At 36.9% G+C, this 17181-nt stretch overlaps 1 protein-coding gene across 1 annotated transcript; it reads left to right on the top strand.

Moving 5' to 3' along the window:
* The first annotated feature begins 9482 nt into the window (after positions 1-9482).
* On the top strand, positions 9483-11616 carry sostdc1b (sclerostin domain containing 1b). The gene is made up of 2 exons (XM_055220377.2): positions 9483-10245; positions 10719-11616. The coding sequence occupies exons 1-2, from the start codon at positions 10050-10052 to the stop codon at positions 11120-11122; spliced, it is 600 nt and encodes a 199-aa protein (XP_055076352.1). The 5' UTR covers positions 9483-10049; the 3' UTR covers positions 11123-11616.
* Positions 11617-17181: the final 5565 nt, after the last annotated feature.

The raw sequence follows: 17181 nt of genomic DNA, 5'->3' as shown, positions 1-17181 counted from the left end.
GTTTTTCCATTCAGAGATGAGCCTGTTTAGAGGACCTCCATTCACTAGGTGGCAGAATGATACGAAAGGTGAAGCGGTTACTGTGCCGTTATCAGTAGAATATTGCACGCCCCTTAGCCAATCAGATTCGAGAACCAGAAAGAACTGTAGTATAAATTCATTTATCATGAATTCTGTGTAATGAAACCTAAAAAAATAAGGCTACTATCCAACAGCAGTGTGCAGTGTGTAGATGTGTGTAGTGTGTAGTGGCATCTAGTGGTGAGATCGCAAATTGCAACATTGACACAGTCCACAGCTCACCTCTCCCTATCGAAAACACATAGACCTTGTTCACACTGTCACTTTTTTTGGTGCTTATACGATTGGAACCCAATTACATTTAGAACGTGTGAACGGCCAAAAAAATCACATGATATCCGTTTTCTCTAATCCAGTTCAGGCTACATTCAGAGGTGGTTTGGAATCCTTTTATCAAAACACATTTCCGGAAATCCATTTCAGTCTGACTGCTCGGTTCACATTTGTATAGCTTTTCGGTTACGTCATGCTGTCTCGTCACGTAAAACGTAAACACATCAGACGTTGAGGCAGATTGCCAACGTGACGTTATTGCCATAGAAATCTCTGGAAAACGTCAGAACGCTACAGGATACACGGATCGGATCTGAACAGTTGTGATCTGTGAACAGTGAGTTGGATCGGATTTGGACTGACAATGTGAATGAGGTTATAGAGAAGCTACAGTAGCTGCCACAGGATAATCAAAACGCTCTCTGTAGAGCAATTTGTAAGTTAAGGGCTACTCTAGAAACATGGTGCCGCAAAATGCTCATTCTTAGATAATAAAGGTCTTTAAACAAAACTGATAATAATATTATATTGCATTTCTGTCAATAGGTCCTCCTAAAATTTACACATTGCACCTTTAATTGTTCTGAGAATTTATGTAACTTTGGTAACCTTTTCCACAACTTTAATATTCAAATACAAAATTACTACATTATGATGTATATATAATTTTAGAGCCAGTAAACCTCAAAGCGCCACCCTCAGGTTGAAGGACACTAAACGTCTGGCAAAAATATGTTCAGTTATCTGAATTTGAAACCTTTGTTTTGCCTTCCCAAAACAATTTAGCACCAGCCGCCAATGTTAGTTTCTCTGGTATGGATTTGCGTGTGAGCTTTGTGGCAGATCTGAAAATGGGATCCACACACATGCACAGATTTCTGATGAGTAAAGTGTCTGAACTCCACACTCAGCAGGGTTTTGAATGATGTAGCCTGAGAACACGTTTCCCTCATTGTGAGTAAAGGTCATGTCACATTTTCCTGTCTTCTCATCTTCTGCGCATTTTCAGATAGTGATGCTGGTAAAGGAGAATCCTTTACTGGTGGATGTGGTCACGCTGGAGAAGTGCTACCGTGTGATGGATCTGCTCTGCGAGCAGTGTGTGAAACAGCAGGACATGAATGAGGTTCTGGCCATGAAGATCAGCTGCGTGCTGTAGAAGTGTCTGGCCTTCCTGCAAGATCGCGTCCACACAGTTGATGCTCTATGTGAAATCAGTAAGTTTGATGCTTTTAATCTCATTATTAGATTGTGAGACTTGGATTTGTCAGACAAGGTCATAAAATTTTATATATTTTCCTATAAAAAGTGAACAATTTATGCTTACATTATACAGTACTGTTTAGTTTAGGGTCACTTCACAAAAATGTTTACTAAAATTATCTTTATAATCTTAAAAAAATAGTTTTTATTTATTTGAAGGTGTTAAGTCACAATATAATTCCAATTTTAAAATGTAGCATAAAATATAAAGAATACAAAGTAAGTGACCGAAACCGTTGAATAGTATTGTATACAGTATATGTAGATATACATCAATACTTGTGGATAACATATAAAACCTCTAAAAAACTGAAGGTGTCAATATTATATTTTACAAGCTCACTGTTTCCAGGGCAACGACCCCACAGCCCTCTCGGTTCTGACCCATGCATTGACGGGTCAGATGGTGCTTATGGACACTGAGTTCTGTGCTGTACATGTGGAGAGAGGGGTGACGACAAGATGTGCTCTTTCTGTAAAATGGCATCATGTTGCTCCCAGTTTTCTAGAGTTGTCACAATGTATCATCGTCGACAGTGGTTATAATTAATACTGGGTAACAACTCGTTTTGTAGCATTTGTATTTTAAATTGTAAAAGTGGTCAACTTTTTTTAGTCACATTTACAAGTGTCAGTTAACTAGAAATTATTCTTTTAGTAAATTTGTATCATATTCTGTTAATAGTTGAACATATTCAGTGTATAACTCTAAACACAATTGCTCTATAAGCATGGATCTTCTTCAACAGAGACCTGGGACCCATTGGAGGTCCATGATGTTATCAAATATAGTTTGGATTCAATGTAATTTTTGGGGAAAAATGAAATTAGGCATTAAACAAAAGTGCATTAATAGGCTAATAATAGACATTAAAACCTGATTAAGATAAATAGCATAAAGTTCACACGCTGAAATCTATTCAGTAAAATGTTACATCCAAACTTGTGTCCCTTGTGAGTACTTGGACCTGAATACAACCGGAATGTAGCAGTGACAACATAACAGCGCCCCCTAAGTTGTTGTTCAGTTCCATTTCTTACTTTTGTCATTGTGACTTTCATCATTTGCAATGTTTATAGTTGCATCCTTAGTGATTACTTTTCATGTCTATGTTTTATAGAAGTGCTGGTTTTGAAAAAAAAGCTTGAATGCACTTTTTTTGCAGTGAAAATATCAATTTGTTAAATATCAATGAAATGACATTTGTGAAAAGATGGCATTTTAATAAATGTCTAATAACCTTTACATTGTCATTAGAGTGAAATTACTTAAAGGTCCCGTTCATTTTGTGTTTTTGAAGCTTTGATTGTGTTTACAGTGCATGCGCAATATAACATGTGTTCATGTTTCATGTGTAAAAAAAGTACGGTATTATTATTTATGCTGTTATAGCAACATTACATTGTAACTAGGGTTTAAAATGGGATCAGAAAGAATGTGACCTTTAACCTAAACGTAAGAGAAAAAATGCTAATTTACTATAAAACATATCAGACGCACTTTACTCATTATAGTTCTGCGTAAGATATGGCATTTTCATTCATACTTCTGCGTCATCGACATGCACTAACACATGTAGACCCCTAATAGGCAGTATCCATGTGTTTACCCCCCGGTGTCAGTAATAGGGCTGAAGAAGAACTCGCTTGGCCAGTAAACCCTCCAAAGAAGAAAAAGCAGCAGCTTGTTGTTTTTGATTTCAGCAGATTAAGTAAATGAGCATCGACTATTGTTGCAGCTTGAGTTTAGCACTCCTCAACTTGACCCATCTTTGTTTTTTCCATCGTTAGCAGACAGCTGTTTGAGAAACTGATTGGAGGGGTTTCTAGTGGACCAATCACAGCGGTCTATGTAGTACGGATGCTTTTTTTACAATTTTGCAAAGGTGCATGTCAGGCTACGCACAACTATAAATTGCACTTGTATGCAAATCCAGTCATAGGTCGTTGGCATGAAAAAGTTGAAGACCTCTGACCTAAAGTCAGATCAGAGAATCCTAATGTTTAATCATCTAAATGTGTAAAGCAGGACCATTACTTTAAAATCTATCCGTAGTCCAGATTATTATACATTACACATTACACATTATTTGTTTCATATGATTTAACTTTAATTTCTTTCAATCCCATAAATCTTTTGATGCTCCTGCAGGTAGTCTACTGCATACCTGTCAAGTTTTGGATTTGAAAATAAGGGAAATTTTCCGGTGCCCACCGCGAACAGTCCCACAACCAACCCAAACAAGCTCCAGTATTCCTTACAATTTAAGATTGGTGAGGGCCGGATAATATTTTTTAAACTTTAGTGCTGATAATTGTGTTAAAATTAAATAAACATATCAATTCATTAGCAAGATAACTAGTGAAACACACAGCTATGTGAAAACTTGATTTCATAAGTCACAATCATACTGTACATACTATACACACAAATTTGCATCTGTACAACACCCACTGGCCTTAGTTTGAAAAGCCTTATTTTAACTTCTTTTGCATTATACCTTAATGCCAAAATTATTTATAAACCATTCACTTTTCTTTGTAATGAGAACAGTCATTTAGATTAGAAAATGAAAATGCTAGATGGGGCAGTGGCCCAAACCAAAAAGGGCACTACAGGGGGTGGTAGCCTACTATTAGTATGGTTTTAATATAGTATTATAAATAAATGATGTGTTACTATATTACTAGCATCAATTTACAAGTGATTATAAGTGATTATAATGGGAAAATATAACAAGAATTAAAGTGTGACAATAGATATTCAGTATGATTTACCTGCTGGCTTGATGGAGCTTTGAATCAATGTTTGCAATGTTGAACTGCCTTTACCAGCCTCCCTTTCCGTTCTCTGTCTTTGTGAAGGTATTGGTGTTTTTGGTATTTTTTTGTCTACAAAGTGTGCCAACAACAGCAAATTTAGTGTTTATGTTAACTTAGATCTGACCGGGAACATTTAATTCATTAGACAAGCATTGTAACGATAATAATGTGGATATTTTGTTGCTGTTTGCTTGCTAACTTGTTAGCACTTTTAGAACACCGACAGCAAATCATTAACCAAAGAAATACATAAACAAACTTCCAAATTAGTAATTCTGCGGTTTAACAACTGATATATTATGTAATAAATCTACCTGTTAATGCAACAAACTTCAGACAGAAACTGTCGTCTTCGCTCTCAAGGCAGAGAGTGCACACAGAGATGCTGCGGAGCCGGTGGGAAAACACGAAGTGGATTAGCGGAATCAGTGGATCTTTAGCGATCTGGGATTGGGAATGTTTTTTTATTACTCCACCCGGGCATTGTTATTTTTGTAATAACGCAGGTTAAAATACGGGAGATTTACGCGAAAATACTAATACGGGAGGACGGCGGGAAAGAAGGGTAAAATACGGGACTTTCCCGGCCAAAACGGGATACTTGACAGGTGTGAGACTGCATTGGTTCACTCATAAGAGACAGTGCAGAGCCTTTGGTCAGCAGCGAGACCTCCAGCGAAACACCCAGCCCGACTGAGAGATCTCTTCACCAGTGGTAAAACTCAACAATAGCCATCATGCTGACAAGTGGTTAGAGCAGGGGTACCCAAATTCGGTGCAACACGTGAGCTGTTTGTTGCGGGTCCTATTTGGACTACGGGCACCTGTGTGACACTCAGAGAGGAAGTCTTTTCTCTTATGCTGGATTACATTGCATGCAATAGGATTCAAAAGTCATACATATGCTGATATTTTATCCAGTATTTTATTGATATTTTTTATTTTGCAATTATTTATAATAGTTATAGCTATATTTTGTCTAAACATTGATCAAATAAAGAGATGGATGTGTAACATGCTTATGTTTTACAGTGAAGTACTGTAATGATATCTGCAAGTGTGGCACTAGGGGGCAGCATCCGTCCTTTCATCAGGTGTGATCTCAAATTGCTTACCAGCAAACTTTATACTTTTTACCTTTCAGAATGTATCCTTTTCAGCATACCTTAAATGAACACATTTGCAGTTTTCATAACAAAGAAAAACTTATTTAAGGGGAAATATGTTTGTAAAAATAGCAGATTTGTAACATTTTGAATACAGATTAATTTTCACTATCGATCAGTACACTCCAAAAATTGCTGGGTTATTTTTAAGCCATTTTGTGTAAATATTGGACAAAAAACATTAAAAATGACCCCATGCTGGGTTAAAAATGACCAGATGCTCGATTGTTATTATGCAACCATGGGTTATAACCCTGTTATAATAATGTGTTCTGTCCAATATTTACCCAACATGTCTTAAAAATAACCCAGCAATTTTTAGAGTGTATATATAAAAATGTTTTATTAACGTAACAGGAATATCCCAGTAAGTTTTGTATGATCAGGGATCTCCACTGTAAATTTTCCCACACTTCATCCTGTTCAACACATCCTAAGGCACTCGCTCGGAATTCTATAGAGGTCTCACCCTGTAGGCCAAACCATGGTCTATTTAGCACACACTTGTCACGTCGCATGTCAATATACCCATAAGTCAGCGCCACAGTCTCTCTGTTTCCCCTGAGATCCATCCCTCTCCTGTCTCCATCTAAGACCATGTCACAGTCATTACGGCTGCATAAAAGGCCTATCTCAAATATCCGGTTTTCAGATGCAGAAATTAGCGAATGCCGCATTGTATCGCATGACTTTGATATTCCTCTTTCAACCCCTGAGGTTGCATATTCAGTTATCCCCAATAACTCCCTCCCCTCAACTGATATGACTAACAGTGTTTTATATGTAATAAGAGATCATTTTGACAGCAGTGGCTTTTGAAAAACACATTTTAAGGCTTTGACAATACAGAAAGATCTGCACAATTTTAAACAGTTTTTTTCCCAGAATTAAAGTAAAAGTGTACCTGTGGACAAGTGTAAAGAATTAATCGTAAATGCCCGAGGAGAGCGTGAAACTAGACACTTGCAGCACATTTTCGGTGGAAGAAAGTTAGCATTTGGGCTTTTGTGTTTCCTCCATGTCATTTGTGTTATGCACATTCATTTGGTGAGCTCATCTGAAGCACCTGTTTGGTTAATTTTGGGGTAAAATAATCCAGGGCTATCCTGTTTCATGGGTTTTGTCATGCATGCCTGTACTTTACAGCACTGACTGGAGCTGCATGCATAACACACACTTGTAGGATATCTGTATGTCCTTGAAAACTCTTAATCTGATGTGAAAGTCATTGATTCTTTGAAGTCTTAAACATTTTGTCCTGTGAAAGCTTGCACTCATTTGCATTGTAAACTTTACAAAAGGTGATGCCTATTTTCCAGCACCTGTCTTATAATGCAATTGTCAAAGATCATTTGGATTTATACTTTTTTTTTTTTATTTTCTAAGTTTGCTTAGGAAACGTGTATTTCATTAGTAGTGTTGAGCAAGCTACTTCAAAAATACGTAATTTATTTCCAGAAATGTACCTGACCTGAAATGACCTGAATCACTTTATACTCAGACCCGACAAGCATAAATATTTTATTTAAAAGAAAGACCCGACCAGAAACAAACCCGAGAAAATTAGACACGGGTCTGACCCGTAGCCTACCAGTAGCAATTTTTCTAACCCGACTGGACTCGAATGTAAATGGCATCTGTGCAGTCTGCATCCCCGTATGCACCAGTGAGACAGAAAGAAACCACATTTGCATTCAATTTGGCCCGCTGCTCCTTTTATTTAAATTTTTTATCTGATGACGGCACCAAGGTAACCGCTAAAATGTGGATTCAAAATTGATTGACAGGTCTTTCTTAACGAAAAATAACCTACCGCCAGCCACACGATGTCGCAAGCACTCTCGGCAAACAGCGTAGGTGTTGGAAAAGGAATAGATGCACACATGCAAGATAGTTCGGGTCGTCTCGAGTCCGTTTGGCAAAAACACATTCATTTTAAATTACTCAAGACCCGATGCCGCTATTATAATACCTGATCCGTGTCCGAGACACAATTAAAACTTTTAGACCCGAACTCGTTTGGGTTTAGGGTCGGACCTCGGGTTTTCGGATTTGTGAACCCATAAAGAGACTGTGAATTGCAAACACTGAGTGCGTTGACATGTCTTACCCCGATTATGCTTAATAAACTGATAACACGTGGGGTCATGTAAACACTTAAAATGGTTTTCTTTAATCGTGGAAAGCACATAAACAGCGTAAGCAAAAAAAACGACCGGCACAGGTAGTTTTTAGCTCATTACATCGATTTTGCGTGGCAGGTAAACGCCTTAACTGGCTTTCTCATGGTTTTGTCCATTTGCGCATGTCTCCGCGTGTGAAAGATAAACGTCAAATGGCAGACGTTTGGCAGAGAGTTGGCAGAGAAACTGCGAAAATAAAAACTGTTGTTATATTTACAGGTTCTGGAGACACGAAAAGTGATAAAATAAGATTAATTAAATAATATTAAATATAAAATAATATTGCTTAAAACAGATATGACAGCGATGACGTCACTACCTGCAAGAAACCTGACAAAGTCCCAATGTAAACGCAGTTGTCCGCATAGCTGGTTTATTGATTTGCAAGTTAACGCATGAAAACAGTTTTTTATAATAAGCAGATTTTTCATAGTTATCTGCTTATTCTGTGCATGTAAACATACTCAATGGCTTAGTTAACTGCTCACCCCTTGCATAAAGAAGCTACGGTAGCCGGCACTAAACAAACATGTCATCTGAGACAACGTAGTGAAAAAAAACGCGCTCCATTAAGGGCTATTGTAGAAACATGACGGCGCAAAATGGCGACTTCCATTTAAGGAGACGCGTGGTGTATTGTAGATAAATCGGCTCTATTATTCTAAGGTAATTAGAACAATACAGTTCATTATGTAAGGTATTCATACATCACTGATAATATAGTTATGTCTATATTATGTTGCATTTCTGTCAAGAGATCCTCCTAAAAGTTACACAAAGCACCTTTAAATCCTTATCACACTTGACCACATGGACGTTAAAAATCAATGTCATGATAACCCAACTGCTTGGTTGGTTCAACATGGTTGATTAACAAAAACCCAGCAGTTGGGTAAAAACAACCCATTATTTGGGTAATTTTAACCCAGAAATGTGTCCAACTAAAAAACAACCCAACATTTATGTGTAATGCAAACATACATTCAATATTATTATATAGCCAAAAGAAATGTTGAAAGTATACAGTAATGCAATAGATCATACATATCTACAATTAATTTACTTAAAAATTAAGAGTAATTCTTACATTGATTCATGGAAAAAAATATTTAATTAATTTAATTAGTAATCCATTACACCCAATAGCCTACTGTTTATCACTTAAAGGTGCAGTGTGTAAATTTTAGCGGCCACTAGTGGTGATGTGAATTGCAACCCACTGCTCACCCCTCGCTTTTGAAACACAAAGAGAAGCTACGGTAGCTTCACCGGACAAACATGTCATTATCGGAGACAACTTATTAAAAAAGTTTGTCTGTTAAGGGCTTCTGTAGAAAAATGGCTGCACAAAATGGCAACTTCTATGTAAGGGGACCCTCGGTGTATGTAGATAAAACGTCTCATTCTAAGATAATAAACACATAACGGTTCATTATGAAAGGTCTTTATACACCCCTGATAATTTAGTTTTTGTATTTTATTTAGCATTTCTGTCAAGAGATCCTTCTAAAAAGTACACACTGCACCTTAAATATTAATTGCTGTATTTGGCTGAAAAACATATACCTATTTTACAACTAAATTAAATAATAAAACAAATAATAAAACAGTATTAATTAAAATACTGTTTAACTATAAAACATAAAGTAAACTCGTAAAGAAAATCAAGAAAATATTATTAAAAAGGATTACATTGAAATGATATTTGTTATAATCGCAGTCTATTTTGGTTTTCAGATTATTGTAAGAATGCACAATAGCAGAAATGAACAAAAGTTATGCAAATACATTATTAGACTGATTCAACTTAAATTGAATGCACTGAGCAAAAAACGAGGGTCAGATCAGATATAAATAGGCTTCCTGAAAGTAACAAAAACACGTTATTTCTTTATATACTGGCGGTGTCTTGGTGTTCATTCCATTAATGCAAATAGTTTAACTGTCTCTTTGCTTCATGCGAATAAACATAAAAATAGAAAATAAATAGAAAATAATCATCACCGATTAAAAATGATTCCTATCATGTTTTCAGAAAGATTACCTCCAATTGAAATAATTTTCCATATAACTACAAAATAATGTTGATGTTTGATGGGCGTGGCAAGGACGAGGGACGGCCACACCCCCGCACGCTTATCATTCCACGCGCTGCCTACTGCCGATCACTGAGTGGGCGGGTATATAAACATACACGAGTAACAGGTAAAATGATCATTCTCGAAACTTTCATAGAGACAGTGACCTGAACTCCTCTGCAATGCCCCTGAGCACATGCGAATACCAGCTGCTGTTTCTGCTTTGTTTTCTCATGAAGAGCTGTCACGCTTTCAAAAACGATGCAACTGAAGTGTTTGACGGGCGCGCGCTTTCATCCTCCCACGAGACTCCGAATAATGCGTCATTAAATAGAGCGCGCAATGGAGGGAGACGCGCGGACACTGGAGACCAAACCGGTGGGTATTTACTTTTTTAATGTAATAACATGTTTCTAATAATTTTTTTGTACAACTAAAACGTATGCATACGGGTGTTGCTTTTATAAAACATGCCAAGTTAAATATTTTTGTCTTCGGTTGCATTTGATGATACTGTTCGTGCCTTTTTGTAGGCTGTACCCTATGAAACTGAGAAGCCTAATAATAAATCACACTATAAGTGAATAAGTTTATTGTAATTTTCTCATGATCTTAAAGACCTTTTGATCTGCAGGTGTATGCATGCCTGACTAAATTAGTTTAGTAGACAAAAATATAATTGTGTAAACACATTTCATAAAATGCAGTATAAGTTTATGTAAAAGATGTTTTACTATTGCATGGCTTGGACTAAATAATGAAGAAAAAGCATCCAATAGTGGATCTAATTGGTTCAGATTGGTACCTGTGTCTCGCTCATCTTTTTATTTTTTTAAACCCTCTTTTTGCAGAACAGCACCAGGTCGGTTGCAGGGAGCTGAGATCCACTAAATACATATCTGACGGCCAGTGCACCAGCCTGAATCCTGTAAAAGAGCTGGTGTGTGCCGGGGAGTGTCTCCCCACGCACCTGCTGCCAAACTGGATCGGCAGGGGTCACTACTGGAACAGACGGGACGCTCAGGAGTGGCGCTGCGTCACCGACCGCACACGCACCCAACGCATCAAACTCCAGTGTCAGGACGGCAGCACGCGCACCTACAAGATCACAGCCGTCACGTCCTGCAAATGCAAGAGATATGCGCGCCAACACAATGACTCATCTCATGCACTCGAAGGTCCATCGAAGGATCATCCCGTGCAGAATCCCAAAAAGAAAAAGAGCAGAAATAAAAATGCAAAGCAGAACCCTTGAATAAACAGATGGGTGGATCTCTCACAAGTTGAATGATACTGATGTAGACTTGTACCAGTACAACCCTGATCCTTGAAGGAAAGTGAATTTGAACTACAATAACACTGACTTGGATTGCGACAAGAGCTGTTTTTATTTTATTCTCCTTTATTTGATGTGGACTCAAATGTGTTGTATGCTGATTATGCGTACTTTTGTTTAGGGTGGTTGATGTTTCGTACAAATAATCTTATTTTATAGGATTACATGTGGCTGAGAAGTAAACATAACAATAAGTGAAATCTGAACCTTATATACAGCTACGTAAATATTTGCATTTCATATTTTTGTAGTTTCTTTTATATATTTTTATATAATAGTTTGTTTATGAATGTTTTACATTTACATTTATACGGTTGCATGTACAGAGTACAATAAATCAAGATGTTTACAAAGTTTGAAAAGTGTTTTATAAACTGAAGACCACAGATGTTCAAGGCAATAACATGCACTACAGTATAAAAGTTGGATCAACTTGAAAATAATTACTTCAATTGGTAACACCTAAAAATTGGTTTTTCACCTTTATTTTGTAAGTGTTACCAATTGAAGTTATTTTTTAAGTTGACCCAACTTTTTATTTTTGACAGTATGGACAAACGGTGGCTATGTAACAAATAAGGCGCATCCTTTCTCGATGTGTTCGTAACTCAACACTGCATTGTTGTGAAAAGCTGCGCTCACCTGCGGGCACCTCAGCTACTTTTTGGCGGCGACACATGTTAAAGCTGCTTTATTGTATCCTGTATCTTTTACGCTGTTATTCTGAAAGTCACGTCCCTGTGCCTCAGGTTATATTTCCAAGTTATGAGTCAGATTCCTAATATTATGAATACAGATAAAGGTAGATGACACTTCACGCGTTACACTGCTGCTCACTGGAGAAACTGTTGGATCCAAGCAAATTGCAGCATTTTATGTCTTTTGTAACATACACCTTTACCTCCTGGGGTCATATTCAGGCTGACTATAGAGTGTAAATAAGGCTTTCAGACTAAGGCAGGTAAGATCATGAGTTAATGGTCTTTAAAGAATGTTTAGTGTCGATGATGTGTTGATAGGTACAATCAAATATGAAAGGTTTTGTCACATCAAGCGCAGTCTGATTCTCTATAATTATCCCTGCCAACAGATTCGCCTCCAGAGAGCTTGAGATGCAAGGACCACCTGCTGTTTTTAAAAGTTCAATTATCAAGTACAGATGTTAAAGAGAGGGTAAATCTGTGTTTTACTGTATGTGCAGCTTCTTGCTTGGTAACGTTTTGTTTATTTACTTCCCCTATTCCATACTTTATAGTGTTAAATACAGGGCAATTTTTTTGCAAGACAACACTTTAGAGTTGACTTACCTATATAGTGTAATAGTCTTTAGTTGCATCTGAAATTATGTACTGTACATTTATATTTATCCACAGTGACTTACAGTACAGTGCATTAAAAAGCATACATTTTATAATTATGTGTTCGCTGGGATTGAACCCACAACCTTTTGCGCTGCTAATGCAATGCTCTACTGTTGATTTAGAGAACAGTACAAACTCTAAAAATTGCTGGGGTTTTTTCAACCCAGCTTTGGGTCAAAAAGGGATAAACCCAGCCATTGATTAATTAATAAATTAATAAATGTTTGTATTTGACCTAGCAATGCAAAAAAAAAAAAAAAAAAAAAAGTAATATGCCCTCTTTTTGACCCAACGCTGGGTTGAAAATAACTCAGCATTTTCTTTACTGTAGGTATACTAGGACCATACACTACGCCCAAAAAGTGCTGGGTTATTTGGATGAAAAAGGGACAAACACGATATTCTTTGAACAAGTGTGAAAATCAAAACATTTTCAGGCACAATGGCTTATGGGTGTTCCTTGTACTGATTTTAAGTTCATTGCACTTAAATTTTTTAGTTTAGGGTTTTTGTAAGTTAAAGGGATAGTTCCCCCCAAAATAAAAATTCTGTCATCATTTACTCACCCTCAAGTTGTTCTAAACTTGTATGAGTTTTTTTTTACTTTTATAACACAAAATAAATAAATGATGGTATGCACACAGCTGATTGTAACTATTGACTTAGTAGGACAACAAATATAATGGAAGAAATTATCAAGAAACGTTTTTACATGTCAATTTACAACCCTATAATTTGTACTTTGAATGAAATGGTCTATTTTTGCCCTATTTGGAGGCAGGCCGGCTCCAGATGATGAAAGGTGGGCCAAGTGATATTCCAGTTGGGCCGGTCGGATTGTGTGTGTGTGTGTGTGTGGGGGGGGGGGGTCTTAAATGCTTTAATCTCACATGTCTATAGTTTTAATATCATATATTTAAGACAATTGTTACGGCTGTTTGTTAATGTTGTGTTTTTTAATATATTTTGGAACTATTTAGTAACTTTATATAAAAATGGTTAACTTGTTTATTTTTACATTCTCTCTTTTTGCATTTGTAATATTTTTGACCCCTTAATAGACCTTGTATCAATTAAGTAACTTTAGATTTGTTAAAAATGGGCAGTTCTTTTAAAATAACTATTTACACCAACTAAAACTTGTTACAAACTAAAAATGTAAAAAAAATTATCTGAAATGCTGTTTTTCTTAAGAATTAATCTCACGTCTGTTAATATAGTATAACATTACAGATTTTTGGCCAGAAGATTGGCTGTTATGTAGTTGAGGCGTAGATCTCGACTGTTACATCACAGGTGGTGTTATGTTGAGATTGGTCTGTTTTCCAGCAGTCTTTTGCATGCATGAGGTTTACATAAGAATGAGGAAACAACGCGTTTAAGACTCACGATATGTCATTACCATGTACAGAACTCTTATTATTCATCTATGCCTAGGTTAATATCATTTTATATTCTATGGCACCTTGAATCAAAATGCAAAATAAAGCAATAAACCCCAAGAAGCAGTGGGTTACCAGTGCATTTTATAACAGCTAAGGGGCGTTGTTAGGCCTATTGCGTTTATAAAACGGTTACTTCATATGCATAAAGTTAGCGGGATTTTATAAAATAAAACACAAATAAGTTGTAATTATATTAGTATAAATATTACTCATCCGCCAAACAAAGTAGTTCCTCAGAATCAAGTGTGGCTGCAACAGAGCGCAGTTCACAAACAACACAGACGCAGCAAAGATACAATGAAAATATGATTAAAGACGGTGGTGTTTATTTTATAAATCACCATTCATCTAATTTATACATTAACATTTATATTGTGCTGCTGAAGTGATGATCAAATATGCTTGGAAGCATGCTGAACTCTTTCCCCGTCAGCGTTTTTTTTTAAGTTGCCACCCGGTTTTAGTTTAATGCCTTACAGAAAAAATATCTTCTTTAAATAAACATAAATATAAAATGAAAGAACAGACCATCCGCTTTCAAACAACAACAACAACAACAACAAAAAGTTTCATCCTACCTTAATTTGTTCTCTTATCAGTTATCACCTCTCAAATTTTCAGCTAAAAGCGGAGATAATTCCATTTTTGTGAAGAACTTTAGTAAGAAATCATCAGATTCAGACATGAACAGTACTACACGGTGTTTTCAGTGAATGCGTCAGTGTTTAAGTTGGGAAAGATCGCCACCCAGTGGACTATAGCGGGCGTATGAACTTCAGTTATAAACTCCTCAGACAACGTTTTCTCTTTATTGACGAGATGACTCAACAGTATTTATTGACATTTATTTGGATATCGCCATTAATTGTGCAATTTTAGACAAATTAAAAATATGATTAAAGACTGTTGTGTTTATTCTCATAAATCAGTACGCAGCAACAGTGGCGCAGTGATACTTATGTAATGTGGTCTGAACCGTGAGGTTACCGGTGTATTTTATCACGGCTTAGAACGCGTTTCAACCAATCAGAATGAAGAACCAGAACTGCCCGTTTTATAATTGTAAGTAATGTTTTGTCATGATTACTTGACATTTTAAGTATAAACAACACTGTTTTGTTTGGTATTTTGCGCAGCACTTTGGTCAGCATTTATGCTGTTTTAAAGAGCTAAATAAATAAATTTGACCTTGACCTTGACTGGGGCTTTCAGTGTAGATATTTCCATAAGAATATAATTCAAGCTACTATTTCAACTACAAAACAACATCAAATAGTGCAAAAGTATGCACATTGGGCTGCACATTCAGTTTGAGCTGCATTATTTGACTTGTCAGCTTAAACACGGAGGTGAACCTATCTGTTTGGCACCAACTTCATACACTCCATACCAGCTCTGGGCAATGCTTAACTTCAGTTCATACTTGCAGTTTGTTGTATAGCTCACTGTCAACTCGGTACAGTAGCCCCTTTTCATTATTTTACATTTCTTTTGGTGTGTAAGTGTGTGTTAGTACATGTTAACGATCTACAAAGGTACAAATCCCAAAGTCTACGATGACGCGAGTTATCATCTCCATGCTTTTCTTGGACTACAACGAACACAAGGATTGTAAGCAACAGTTTACTTCCTGGGCTGGTTGATGTGAACACGACCGATATTATCATATTCCGCCCGATTCTGACTCACAGTTTGAAAGTAGTCAATGTTTTCATATTAAAAGAATTTGCTACTGACTACACAGGCGTAAATAACTTATGAAATCACTCAGAGTAATTATCTGTCCACCCTGCCTACCATAGAGCGCGAAAGATACATTAACACATTTAATTTGGTCAATATAAAAACATGTCCCTTTCATTCTCCCAGCGTCAAATTTGTGTAACAACGCTATCCAGTGATTGCTGTAAATATCGCTAAGCTAGTTAGTTGTATGGCTGGACGGAAAAGTGCACTCAGACATAATATATAAATGCGAAGTAACTTTCAAATACGAAGTTAAATCATTCACTGTCTTCCCTGTTGACTCGATGAGGTACGAGTAAATGTCCGGGTAAGACACCTCTGGCCAATAGGGAGCGTTGTTACACAAATTTGACGCTCTGAGAATGAAAGGGACATGCTTCTACACTGACCAAATTAAATGTGTTGATGTATATTTCGTGCTCTATGGCAGGTATCTATGGGTGGACAGATAATTACTCAACATGTTTAATCTGAGTGATTTCATAAGTTATTTACGCCTGCCGGCTGTGTACGAACGTTGCTTTGTTCCGCTATTTTGAATGGAAGTCAATGGAAGGTCTAGTCTGTTTTCCCCCAAAAGTGGGCGTGAACCTGTTCAGAGACATTCTATGATGTTGCGCCGGTTGTGCGTATGCTGAAGTATTAACGACAGTGGTAATAGACAATTACACTTCTAACCTGTAGGGGGAGCAAAGAGCAAAAACTGTTTAGTGTTGCTTTAATGTTTTAGTATCCTTACCTTACCAATTTGTTACGTTCTGCTCTAGCTGTGCTGTCAAAGTTGATCGCTCAGCTTGACCATCTGCATTTTCTGGATCAGATTCGGGCTCGTATTAAGTAGTAAAGACGATATTAACTCCTGCTGGGAGCGTGTCACAACGCACTGGATAGCTGACCAATCGTAGCTTTGTACAAATTGAGGCGTTTCAGAGAGACAGGACATAGAGGAGCAACAATAATATGATATGTGAAAAATAATGTTTTTTTAACCATAAACCATGTGAACACACTGTATTACACCAAATACACAAAATAATGCTATTTTTAGCAACGTAATAGGGGCTCTTTAAGCATTAAATCATGTCTTTTTGCAAAATACGAAACTCATCGGCATGACTTCATTAATGTTCATATGCATCAGATTAGTTACACATCAGGCTTTCTTGCTACCACAGCAACCTTGTATAACACTTTGGTGATGCTGTCTCCATCGATGAGTGCATTAAGGTCCTGATTGGAGTTGTGTTAAATGGGTGTGGAAGGCAACTGATTGATTCATCTCAGCTCATCCACTAACATGAGAGAAATGTGTCTAAATACATCCTTTTCAACAAAGATGCTCTTAACAGATTTCTTCGTCCTTCAGCCCCATCTTGTGCAAAACAAAGACCCTCAGTGTTTCAGGGGCCCTGGGTTCCTTCATTAT

Source organism: Misgurnus anguillicaudatus, chromosome 20 (assembly GCF_027580225.2).
Source record: "Misgurnus anguillicaudatus chromosome 20, ASM2758022v2, whole genome shotgun sequence".
NCBI classification, from domain to species: Eukaryota; Metazoa; Chordata; class Actinopteri; order Cypriniformes; family Cobitidae; genus Misgurnus; species Misgurnus anguillicaudatus.
The sequence above is the reverse complement of the archived record's forward strand: the minus strand, read 5'-3'. Positions and strand labels throughout refer to the sequence as shown.